The 13,128-nt window shown below is 46.6% G+C and overlaps 2 protein-coding genes across 2 annotated transcripts; both read right to left on the minus strand.

The window, feature by feature from the left end:
* Positions 1-4,632: 4,632 nt before the first annotated feature.
* Positions 4,633-6,663, minus strand: PtA15_5A630 (uncharacterized protein; the record flags this gene model as incomplete). Its single annotated transcript, XM_053169412.1, has 5 exons — positions 4,633-4,860; positions 4,939-5,796; positions 5,868-5,972; positions 6,041-6,244; positions 6,334-6,663. 5 exons carry the CDS (start codon positions 6,661-6,663, stop codon positions 4,633-4,635), a joined length of 1,725 nt encoding a protein of 574 aa, XP_053020611.1.
* A 4,134-nt stretch (positions 6,664-10,797) lies between these two features.
* Positions 10,798-11,290, minus strand: PtA15_5A631 (uncharacterized protein; the record flags this gene model as incomplete). The annotated part of the gene is made up of 3 exons (XM_053169413.1): positions 10,798-10,809; positions 10,875-11,189; positions 11,264-11,290. 3 exons carry the CDS (start codon positions 11,288-11,290, stop codon positions 10,798-10,800), a joined length of 354 nt encoding a protein of 117 aa, XP_053020612.1.
* Positions 11,291-13,128: the final 1,838 nt, after the last annotated feature.

A 13,128-nucleotide genomic window follows, 5' to 3' on the forward strand; every position in this document is an offset into this window, starting at 1 on the left:
GTGTCCGCCACTATGAAAAGTGCGTCCGGCACTCTGAATAGTGCGTTCGCCATTATGAGATATGCCTCTGGCAATATTATAAGCGCCTTTGGCACCATTGTATTTTTGAAGGATGACCCCCTCAAAATTATATGGCCCAGAAATGAGCCAAAATAAGTCAAAAACACAAAAAATGCAATTTTTTGGTGTTTTTAATGTATTTTGGAAGTTTTTCAGTCGAATATCTCTGAATACTCAAATATTTGACAAATCAGTATTCAAGGGGCCCAAAAAACGCGTCAAATACCACTTTGCTATGCCCTGCCTGCCAGGCAAACATCTCCGCCGCCACTCCGCGTTCTCCATTAAACTTGTTGGGTTGGGCAACCTTGGGGGCCTTGTTTGTGGCTACCTCCGCTCCGGCGGTTGGTGGGGGGAGGGGTGGGTTCTGATTGTGGAATGCGTCCTCCAACTTGGCCTTGGCCTGGCGGCATTTTTTCTCCTCTTCATCAGCCTTCTTGGTGATGTTGGCCAGTTGTTGTTGGAGATTGGCGGCTTCACAGGCATCCAATGTATTGCTGATACCAAGGGTTGGGTGTGATGTTGGAGCGGGATATCCAAGGTATCTATGAGTGGAGTTGGGTTTCTGAGAGCAGAGTGTGGGATATTCAAGGTTTTGGAGTTGGGATATTCAAGGTTTTGGAGTCGGGATATTCAAGGTTTTGGAGGCGGAGCAATCTGGTTCTTGTTGGTCTGTTGGGTTCTTAGTCTTTGTCTCTGTGAAGTACATCCTGAAATATTTTATGGTCTGTTCTATGGAGGAAGATAGAGTCTGGAGTCTGGGGTTCTGGGGGTTCTGGATCCAAGATGGTAGATTGCAGGATGAGGAAGAGGCTTGGATCTCCAGCCTCTCAAACCTTGAGTATGTTCCGTGACAAGTATGTGTAGTCTATGTACATGTGAGTCTGCACTGCAGAGCCCGCATTACGGCTCATAACACTCAACACTGGGTCGCTACGCTATTTCAGCGCTACGCGTTAGCGTAGCGGAAAAAAGCGCCCATCTATTTTGCATAGCGTTAGCGCGCTGTTAGCGCCGCTACGCTGCGCTAATTTTCAGCGGCGCTAACAGCGCGCCAATTCTTTGTTAGCGTTAGCGCGCCGCTACAGTCGCTACGCTACGCTGCGCTGCGCTACACCGCTTTTAGCGGAAAAAAAGCCCTTTTTTCCCGCTAAAGTGCTGTAGCGCAGCGTAGCGCGCGCTCTTTTGCGCCCTGCATGCGTAGCGTTAGCGCAATTGCGCGCATCTGCGCTAACGCTACGCTATCAGCTAAAATAGCTGCGCACCGCGTGCGCATAGCGTTAGCGCATATGTGTGCAATTGCGCTAACGCTACGCTAAAAAATAGCGCATTCGCGCTGCGCTACGCTACGCTAACCGCTATGGTTAGCGTAGCGACCCAGTGTTGTAACACTGCAGCAGCAGCTGAGAGTAGGGTGGAAAGTGGGAGGAGTGGAGGGATATTTTCATGTTTCTTCATGGGAAATTAATCCCTCATTCTCCCTATGAGTATCAAGCCCTGATGTAAGGTACCAGGACTTGGCACAATGGATGGTGCCGCAGTCCATTCACACCAGTTAACAACTGGGTTAGAAGATTGAGAACTAGTTAGTGCACACCACACATGACAAGAAAAATATAAGATACATAAGCACTTCATAATAAGCTCTATGTATTTAGCTCCTCATCACTATCTCCCAAGTCTACTACTTCACGTCTTTCACTTAGGCTCACTTCCACATTTTTCTAAACCACCCACCCACCCTTCTTCAAGAAACAGAAGAGAAGAGGAATAGATTTTTATTATAGAAATCATGAGGTCAAGAGAAGGCACATGAAATAAAACATACACCCAAGAACACGGAGTAACATTTTTCTGATAACACAGAGTGACTCCTTTCCCTTTTAAATATAAGGGGGGGGGGGGGGTCTTAAACAAAAATGTACACCTAGGAAACTGGTTATGGCTTTTTCTTTCCAAAAAATATCTAAAAATAGCATTTTACAGTTTTTATTTTTTTCCTGTGGCAAAAGTCTTTACTTTGCCTTTTCCACCCACACTTGGGTAATTGGAGAAGCTCACACTTCACAATCCCCTATGGAGGGCTCTGCAGCACACTCCTGAAATGAGTCCCATAGGAAGTGCCTAGGTGAAATAGATAAGCCTGAACTATAACTATAGGTGGCCTTGAGCCTGCTCAGAACCCATAACTCTAGGACTCCTTGGAGGGTTGAACCTCCCTTATCCATTCCTTTTCACAGAGAATCACCTATGGGGAGGTGCATAACAGTCACTTTTAAAAAAATCTATCATGAAGATGTCTTTGTATGGGCGCCTAGAGCTTACCATTCTACCCCTACTCTGTTGAGTAATCGCTAAGCACCTTGAAGTCTTTGGGACCTGTCAGCCTTAGAGTCAGCACAGCTGACCTAAAGTCTGCCTTTTTATGAATTACTTCATATTTTTTTAATCTTAAGAGATATATTTGTTTAGACTTCATATTCTGTTTACCCATGCAATTTTAACTCTAGTTAGAAGTTGAACTTACCACTTCTTTGTAACTCTACTCCTTCCTTGAGTTCTTGAGTTGTGGCGCGCATGCACAGCTGTGATGTGTAAGTGCTACCAGGCGCGCCAACCCCACGTACTAATTACATAAGCAAACTGTGAAAAATTTGGAATTCTGGATCCCCCTTGCATCAAGAGGATACACAGACTTCAGACAGCCAGAACCACACCCCAGATAACCCAGGATCACCACCAAAGAGGATACCACACTTCAAGTACACCTACCGTCACAGGGGCCTAGGATATTGACAGTAAGTATATTCTTTCACTGAACCTTGATTATCACAGAGTGAACTCTGTGTCTCTTGATTGCTTCTTCTTCACTCCTCTTCAACTCAAAACCTCTCAAGATGAAGGTTACTCTGTTAATACTAGACTTAGTCTAACAATCAGAGCAGATTAGTTTACTATTCTGTGTCCCCCCACCGTCAACTTGGTGCGCCCAGAGGCTGTAGCCCTTTTTGGTCTGGCACAGCAGTCCTTACAAATTTTCCAGGTTTTACAAGTCGAATCTGAGGATCCTCTTGCAAAGAGTAGATAGACCACCTCCTGATCATATCTCTTTCTTTTTCTCTCTCTCCCTCTCTCTCTTCCCTTCTTTCTGGCTGTAGTTCTTTATCCCAAGAAATACAAGCAGTGCCCAACTATTTTCCTTGGTTCCTGTTGTCATTTTAGAGACACAGGATCACATATAGGCTCCTGATAAAATCAGGTTTGCTGGGTCCACCCGTCATATTCAAGCAAAAGTGCGCTCCTGGCTGTGCTGTTTCAGGGCGGGTGCACCTTCACCCACCCCCACCCTTGACATCAACCATCATAACTAGGAGCATCTCCACCGTGGGCCCTATGTTTGAGGCCCTACATTTATGGCTTGAATAGAGCCCAAAAGAAGACATAGGACCCGTACGGATTGTCTTACTCAACTGCCGGGGCTGTATTGATGGGTGAAAGTTGGCCAATTAGGATTGTGGTGTGAGAGAGACTTTGTGAGACCTTTTGAGGTAGGCAGGTTTTACATGGGATAGGCCCATAGGGATTGGCCCTATTGAGCTGTATATATGCACCTCAGCAGGGACTTGATCATAGAACCACACAGGGACTGCAGTGGCTGTGGTTTTGATTGGTCACATAGAGTCCGCAGTGGAGATTCTCGAAAAGTACAACAGATCAAAAAAAAAAAAGTCTGATTTTCTTGATTCTCTTGGGCAGCAGGGGCAGTAGGGGCAGCATAGTGCAGAAGTGGAGGGTTCCGCCCTCCAATTCAAGAGGGACCCAGTCAAGTTTGTGCCTCAATCAGATCCATGATCATTTTTGTGCAGGATGAAAAAAGATCATCTACACAGTACAGTACCCTACCAGATGTTTCTGGCTGTCCCATTATAATCTTTTGATTACTCTCAGTCATTACATACACTTGGTAGGGACCTGCAGGCTGTAGATCAATAGAATGTATGTCTAACTGAACGTTGCAGGAAAGATATGAAGAGGGGCAATTAATTAAAAGAGTCCAGTAAAAAGAAGTTATAAATAAAGATGAAGCAATTATATGATGTTATAAATCATTTGTCTGTATAGATATGTATATGTAACACACTTATTGGGAAAGAGAAATCAATCCCAGTAGCAAATAAAAGGTGAAAGAAAGCGAGAGGAGGAAAAAGGACGTAACAACAGTAGCGCACAATAAACTTTCTTCCGACTACATTGCGTTTAGAAGAAAAGAAAGAACAACGAAGAGTTGGCGAATGGATCAATTGATACAATGTGTGTATGCACAAAAGCCAAGTGTAAGAGGAAGAAGCCTTTTTAAGAAAAAGGAGAGGCAGGTGGGAGAGAGGGAGAGAGGGCCAGTCATGACGATCATCACCATCCTGGGACGAGAACGAAGGAGCAAAGATTGAGGAGGGAAGAGTCGATGCAAGTAGTAATGATGGCAGTTGATGGTACATAAAAGAGTACATATAAGGGGAAAAAAAAGAAGAGAATTCTACAACAAGGGAGAAAAACAGAGGGGGAGAAAGGGGGTCAAAGAAAGCCAGTATCTTCGACCCAGATCTCCACCTTTCCTTCGGCGCGGCCTTTGGCATAAGCTCTCGCGGTCTCAACCGCAGACTCCCAATCATCATCGTCCAGAATCGACACCATCGAGCCTTCCTCATCTTTATATTTCATCGAGACTCGGCCCGCTCTTAATGAAAACTTCTTGGTCACTTTCCCCAAGAAATCTTCGAATTGCATTTCTGTCGAGACCGCCTACAGAAGCACATCATCGAGAGTCAGGTTTTACTTATTTATTTATTTGGAGGAAGGAAGAAGGGAGTTGTGAATTACCATTCCTCGTGTGTCTGATCCGTGATGTAGTTTGACTCGGATCTTCGTCATCTCGGCGTACCCGCCGCTCATGACAGTTTCGGGATAATCCGCCTCACTGCCATCACGATCGTCGTAGGGACTATTACTAGGCGGGGGTCTTCGTATGGGGGGGCCTGTGCGACTACGGCCGGTGGAGGAACCCGAGACGCTGACGTTGCGGGCCCAGTTGGTCATCCGGTCTTCAGAAGGTCCACCACGAGAGGGATAAGGCTCGTTGGGGTCCTCATAGTCTTCATACGATTCGGTTCCGGCGGAGCCTCGTGCGCGGGAGCCGTACCGTGGCCGGTCATCGGGCTCGCGTTTTTCGGCCATCGTCGGCAGTCTTCCCGCACGGGAGCCCGAGCTGGCGGTGGCGCTCCGATTGAGCCGGGTAGGATTGACCGTCGCGGTGTTCTCGCTGGGCCGACGTCGGAGGTCGTTGGCGGGCGCCGGCCGACCAGTGACCGTGCCTTCGATCCGCGCCGCCGTCGTGCCTCGTCGGACTATCCCAGATGGACCAGGAGGACTGCCGGGCATCGGCACAGATGCTACAGGCCCGGTGCTCGTCTTCGCTGCCGCTCGCGCCGAGCCTGTGAAGCCCACAAACGTCTCCGACGCATCCGTCGCAGCGACCAGCTTTGCCTGTCCTAAATAGTTCTTCGAGGCCAGGTTCTTCACCTTGCTCGACGCTGGCCGGTACAGGACTCCCACTGGAATCGAGAACACCGTATAGCCCTCCGCGCGGTCTGCAATTGCATCATCTATGACCGAGTGCTCCGCCGTCTGCTTCTCCTTGCGTGCTTCCTGAAGATCTATCATACCTTCCGCCTCGGCTCCCTGTCAGCACAAGCAAGTACCAAGTCAGTCACAAAGGCCCTCCAAGGGCATAAAAGCGAAACATTACAGACTTGATAGATTAGGCTGAGTCCTTTATTGAATAAAATCTCGCATGAATACAGCCTGAATTTCAGTCCAAGTTGGGAATAGTCTATCGTCAAATTGCCCCTTAGATACTAAAAGAGAAAGACCAGAGACCATCAGGAAATATGCTTGAGATGTATAAGGGGAGAGGAAGACATGCCATAAGGGCATCTTCGAAGTCTTTGACGGCTTCCTCGTACATGCCGAGGAGGAAGTTGCTGACTCCGCACTGGAAGTAAGCAACTGCAAGATATTGATCGAGACTGGTGGCCGTCCTGAAGTTCTCGATAGCCACCTCATGTTCACCCAAGGTGGCATAGATCAGGCCGATGTTGAAGAGGATCTTGGAGGAGTCTGCAATGTCCTATTTTGGTGACACACAAAGAATACATAGAACCCTCAGCTTTTGTTGTTCATAGGCCCTTGAGAAGACGGATGATGAAGTGGATCTACCTCGAATGCCGCTAGGGCTTCGTCGAAGGCTTGCTGGTCGTAAAGTTCTAGAGCAGCTGCCCAGGTTTCGATTTCAGCCTTCAGGGACATGGTCTGCTTGTGAGTTTCAGTCTTGCTCGTAGAATCGTGAGAGAGGAGATGATTAATGAGGGAAGGATAGATAGATAGATAGGGAGGACGGAAGAAGAGATGGCTGGGGAGGGGGTGGGCTGAGGGTGTGCTGGGGGCGATTGGGGTGGTTGGTGATGAAAAGGAGTGATGTTCTGGGGGAATGGGGTTGGAGAGGCCGGCAAGAAGAGGGTCGCTGCTTAGCAACCCCCATAAGCACATAGCACCCGCCAGCAGAAACCCCAGAAAGCCATACCTCCCAGACGACTGGCTTGCAGTACAGTAACCAAGTCATCAGCATCGCCAGTTTTATCGCTATGGACATAATTAGCAACTCAAAAAACTCATCTCCAGTCACCCTCTTCTGCTTCCTTCCTGATGCCTCCAACGCAACTCATTGATCCTCACTGCATCCGGCTAGGCACACCTTGCACCCATCCCGCAACAACGGCCCAATTGACGTGAGCCGATACAGACTGTAAGCTAGTGCTATGACGTGTGCACTTAGGGGCAAAAGGGCAAGCTGCTCGACATGGGAATATTGCTGTAAGAGGTTGTAGATCAGTTCGCAATCACCCATGAAGGGAATCGTAAACATTCATTTGCATAGTCCTATAACCAAACAAGAGAAAACCATCGGCATCGGCAGTCTAGCCATAAGCCAAGGCTAGCAAAGGCTAGCCACCTTGCGGTCATCACCAAGCCCACGCACACTGACTGTCATAGGAAGATTTCAAGGCCTTTTTTAGTATTTACGTAGGAAGACAGAAACATTCTCCCTCTGTCAATCAACAAGGCAGGGTGAGCAACTTATTTGTATATATCAGAGGAAGATGGCGTACGTACGTAATGCTTATTTCCACTTGATCAGTCTCTAGGCTCCGAGACCGAGCGACTTCCCGGCCGGTATTATCTTTGCCTGTTTGCGCCCAGCTCGGAGCTTTCTCTCTCTCGATTTCAGCTCGGCCTGCAAATTGCAATACCGTTGATAGCAAAGCAACCGGCTAGAGACTTATAATTATCGGAGCAAAAGGACGTTGGACGCTGATCAACCGACATCCAGTGCGCACAGAACAGGTAGGAGACGACTACATAGAGGGTGGATTCGGAGAGGGGAATTATGCCCTCATGAAGGCTCTACAAGGAATCTAGGTCCCACATCTCGACACTGGATAGGAAGCCATCCGGCAGATACTGGAGGACTTCCCGTCGAGTCTGGGAGCCTCCCAGATCTCAATTTACACAACCCAACTCTTAATTTTCAGGATCAAGGAAAATGTTTTCTTAAGCCTGTAGTTTGTTGCTCTCATGTGTGCTGTTCGTGGTTTTGGTAGGTGTCTTAATTTAGGAATTAGAGAGGCATTTAGAGCTCTCTAAATGCCGACGGGAAGTCCTCCACTGACGAGAGATGTCTCGTGCCCATTTATTTCTACAATTATGCTATGGACGGAAACTATTATCACCGTCACACGCACAACTTTACAAGGGCTACATAGTTATCATTCCAAATGTGTTTTTTGTTGCTATTGTTGAGTAATATTATGTATAGAAAAACTGTTGATATGTTGGATGTCAATTGGTGACTATGATACACTGCTTCTCAAAATTGGCCAACAGAAACCAACCAACAATCACCCAAAATTGTCTCAATGTTAGTTTATCTGACAATGCTTTTCTGAATGAACAACCTCTGGGATGGTCTTGAGTCCTGAGGAGAAGCAGCAAAAACAGCTACATGTGGATCAAACAGAACCCTGGAGCCCCCCAACTTTCTGAAATTTAGACCCACACCCAACAGTGGTTCAGCTACGCTAACCATATCTGTTAGCGTAGCTTAGCGCAGCGCCAATACACTATTTTTTGGCGTAGCGTTAGCGCAATCGCGCGCATCTGCGCTAATGCTACGCACACAGGGTGCAAAGCTATTTTAGCTTTTAGTGTAGCGTCAGCGTAGATGCGCGCAATTGCGCTAACCCTAAGCACGCAGGACGCTAAAGAGCGCGCGCTACGCTGCGCTACAGCGCTTTTTGCGGCAAAAAATGCATTTTTTCTGCTAAAAGCGCCTTAGCGCGCCGCAAGGTAGCGGCTGGAGCGGATCACTAACGCTAAACAAATTGGCGTGCTGTTAGCGCCGCTGAAAATAGGCGCAGCGTAGCGGCGCTAACAGCGCGCTAACACTATTCAAAAAAGGCCGGCGCTTTTTGCCGCTACGCTAAACTTTAGGGCTAAAATAGCGTAGTTTAGCATGACAGCCCACCATTGCCACACCTTCTCTTTTTTCACTCCCCAATCTCTCCACATTTCAAGATTTAGGTGGTCTATCCCCATTATTTAAAAGAAATGAGGCAACTAGTATTCATATTGCTAGTTAGCTATGAGTTGTGCCTAGTTACAATGAATGAAAAAAAGACTGCAAAGCACCTAGGAGCAATTCAAAGTCCGTCTCCTGGTTTGAAAGAGTATGAATGAGATTTAAGGCAATAGCTGTTGCGCAGCTAATTCTTTTGGGAGAATGAAAAGGGAAGGGGCCAAGAATTCTATTGAATCACAGCCATATGAGTTAGAACCATGGTCTGCTTTTGCATTAGCGTCTGGGACGCTATCGGTCTCACATTTGGCTAGATCCTAGGTTTAGCCTTATGGTTCGCCGTTGCACTGGAATAGTGAACTGCTTGTGCTACGTCCTGTGTTCAGTCATGAACTTGTAAGTTACTCCTATCCAGTGGGACTCCGCAGATGGCGATCTTATCTCCAGTCAGTGCCTGGGCAATGCGTCCTCTGAGGCTGGAGCCGGGTTGTCCTGGGGTTTCTTTGGGTCTGTTTGTGCTGCAGTTGAAAACCAATCTGTCAGCCAACTGTCTGTTGCTATAGGGGAACCAGCCAAAAAATAACCTTGAAGGTTGTTTGTTGTGCTTGGTCTGAGTTGCCTCTTTTTTGATTGCTGACGTGGCTGTTTGGAGCGGTGAAGTCAGCATAAAGCTTTTTCATCTGCCTAGAACAAATGCATATGCATTGTCTTGAGGAGAGGTCACTGACCACTGGGCCCTCTCCCTTTTTTGGTTAGGTTTAAAACCAAGCCCACTTTGCCTCTTGTCCACAGGTCTGGAGCTTGAAACTTCACATTATTTGCATTTTTTCATAGGGGGGGGTGGGGTCAGGGTGTAAATGGGTTCCCAAAACCAACCCAAGACCCATTGGGTTTTGGGGCAGGTTTGGGCACATTCTTGAAGAAAATTACATGAACCAAACCCAACCCAACCCAACTTTTAAAATTGTTGGGTTGGGTTTGGGCAGCCTATTTTCTAATTGGGTCAGCCTGCAACCCAACTATAACGCCTCCAACAGTCAAGTTGGGGATTTTTGGCGCCTAATAGGTTGAGTTGACCCAAGACCCAAACCAGCCCAACCCAACCCCAAATAGTATGATGCTGGGTTGGGTTTGGGTAGCATATTTTCAAATGTTCCCCAACCTGTGCTAAAAGTTGGTTTGGGTTTGGGCGCTGTTTTTCAACCTGAACCCAACGTGTCTGCACCCTGAAGGGGGGGAGACTGAATCCCCCAATTTCTGTGATGTTTGACAAGAACAGACACAATATTACATAATCACAGAATGCACAACAAAGTACTGATCACTCCTCTCCCTCTTGTCCTAGTTGGTAGAGAAACCAATCTATCTCTCTCTATTCACTAGGTGAGTTTTCTTTTTTTTTTCTCTCTTTATTTTCTTGAAATCTCTTGATTGTCTGTAGTATGTACAGAGAGAACCCAATTTGTCTCTCTCTATCAACTAGCACAATCCAAAAGACATGTTGGACATAGAAAATACGGCTTCAGAGCCTTGCATGTACTGCCCCGGGCCCTCCCAATAGTTCAGTGAAGAGTCCAAAAGACTTTTACACTAGAAATTAACCTGTTGAAAGTTGATTTTTCCTTGTAGTGAATCTATGTATCTTCTCTATCACATCCCTACATGATAAGCTTGAAGACTTTACTCAACTTTACACATATTGTTGTTTTTTACAGGCAAGGAAACAATAGGGGGGATTGTGTACAGTCTAAAAAATGTTGTTAAAATTTTATTCAATCATTCTGAAAAAGTGTTTAAGTTTGGTAGGCGCCTTAAACAGACAAATCCAAAAGAAAAACAGTCAGATGGAATGGGGTAGAGTCTGAGAGCTACAAGCCTGGGAAGGACAAAATCAATTTTATCAAAAGTTTGATTTGAAATGGCTTCAGTTACTTCACAAGACAGTCCTGTTTTACCATCAAAGCATAGCAAACTTGGATGAGGGGAACCACGGGCCATAAACAATCATCCAAACAATAAACACGTAAAGAAGCATGAGTTTTGGTTCGCTAGGATTGCATCTACAAAGAATCAAAGCAATTTTGATGGCAGCGGGAACAGTCGATGCTGCATAGAGAAATCGAACGCGCAATGCGTGCTTTTGATGTTTGAGGGCTGCCGTGATCATCGCATCAACTTCTTCAGGCAGGTGCACTTTCAATTCTTTTGCTTTACCCTGCTCGATGATACCATCAGATTCAGATGCAGAGTCAGAGGATTGCAAGCCGAGCTCTTCATGAACGGTTGCTTGACTGGTGGATGCACGGTTGGGCGCGATTTCCGGGAAAGTCGTATGATCAATTTCGGCGCGCGAGGCTGCTAGATTGGCTTCTTCGCTTGCGAAATTTGCAGCCGATGTTTCGGTGGGAATCGAGAAGGTTGGCCCGATGATGGTACAAGTCTGCAAATACACTCAGTTATATTTCAGCCATTCATCTCACAAGTCGTAAAGAAACGATGTTAAGTAAGCTCAACTATGGCGAGAATTTGTAGAAAAAGCATGACTGCCTTTTTCAGTAAGGGCACGAATACTCAAGAAAAGAATGATGGTGAATTTAAGATCTCTGATATAGGGAAATGGGCCTTGCAATTGGAAACAAGGAAGTGAAGGGGGCTGGGGTTAAGCTTCCGACTTCCACAAAGGCGTTTATCTAGTCTCTAGAGAGGTTACATAGCATAACTTGACTGCGCAGGCACTTCTCAATACGGCCCGCTTCATCCGAGCTGAGCCAGAGGACGAATCAGACTTCCCCACCCAGACAGCATTGTCCCATTTCTCGCGACGGGGCACATATAATATATATACCTGGAATGACACAAACACTGAAACGGCTGCGATGGGACAATAGCACTGTTCACGTAAGCTAAACATCAGCAAGATTGAAATAAAGTTTATCCCATTGTGCCAGCCAATTTGGCTGGGAAAGTATGCTGATGTATATCTCTCACCATGGTCATAGATTTATTACGTGAATAGTGCTAATGTTTAATAGAGCCTGACACTGAGAGAATATATTTTGAGAGAAATGAACAACGGAAAAATGAATTGAATTTAAATACAACAACTGAGGAAACATAAGCTCTATATATACATGCTATTATGTAATATGTATTTAAATAGAGGAAAAGCTGTCTAGTCGAGGAAACATGGGAAAGTCCCATGTCTATGGTAAGTCATGACATATGACTTACCCTGGACATGTAGGATGTCACGTAATGGCATATTACGTATCATACTACAACACCCCCCCACTTGACGAGACCGCTCCGATAGCCACCCGCACTTGGTATTGGTGAGTCAAAGGTGGCAGATTTTTTGTGAAAATATCCGCAAACTGGTTCTTAGTGTTGACCCAGGAGAGAGTTACCTGTTTGCAAAAGAGCGCCTGATTTGTAATGTAGAACTTGCGATCGGTGTGACGGGTACGTTTGTTAGATGCCTCGTCCAAGAAGATTTTTACAGCTGCCTGATTGTTGCAGAGTAAGTGACCCGTAGTTTCAGAACCAGTCATATCCGTAATTAGATGGCGTATCCAAAGCAATTGTTTCGTACCATGGCCCAGGGCCATATATTCAGCATGTGCAGTCAAAGACGCTATGGTAGCCAGTCGACGCGCCACCCAGTGTATGGGGGAACCATGAAACAAAACCAGAATTCCGTAGTTGGAGCGGGAAAATTCTCCCCCCCAATTTGCGTCCGCGAAGCATACAAGACGTGGGCTAGCGGTATTTGGCTTGAGTAACAACTTCTGGTCTCTAGTTGCCGCCACATAATTCACAAGGTGCCGTAGACATTTCCAGTGCTTGGTACCAGGACACTTGGAGAAACGTGATAAAAAATTCACACCAAAAGTGATATCTGGACGTGACCCAGCGGAGAGATAACTCAAGAATCCAAGAATGGAAAGATACTTGGATGAGTCTAGTCCAGGGCCGTCCGTGCAGGACAATGGCAAGTTTCCTACCGGGAGAGGTGTCTTGGCATGACTAGCGCCGTCCCAGTGTAAAGAAAGTAATTTAGACACGAGCTTAGGTTGGCCGAGACTGAATCCAGATGAATCGCGAGCTACATTGAGCCCGACGATGTCAGAGAGCGAAGAAGACCACTTAATTTGTAAACTATCCGACAGAGCTAGCTCCAGGTCCCGCAGGATCTGAGAGGAAGACCCAGTGACGATCCCATCGTCCACGTGTATCCATACTACAGAAGGGCCATCCCGTTTGCGAAGCACATAGACGCTGTTATCAAACTGGGAACTTTCATATCCAAGTTTGCCAAGAGTCGCCGACAAATGCTGCCACCAACAGCGCGCCGCCTGACGAGTACCATAGAGAGCTTT

Source organism: Puccinia triticina, chromosome 5A (genome assembly GCF_026914185.1).
Source record: "Puccinia triticina chromosome 5A, complete sequence".
Classification (NCBI taxonomy): domain Eukaryota; kingdom Fungi; phylum Basidiomycota; class Pucciniomycetes; order Pucciniales; family Pucciniaceae; genus Puccinia; species Puccinia triticina.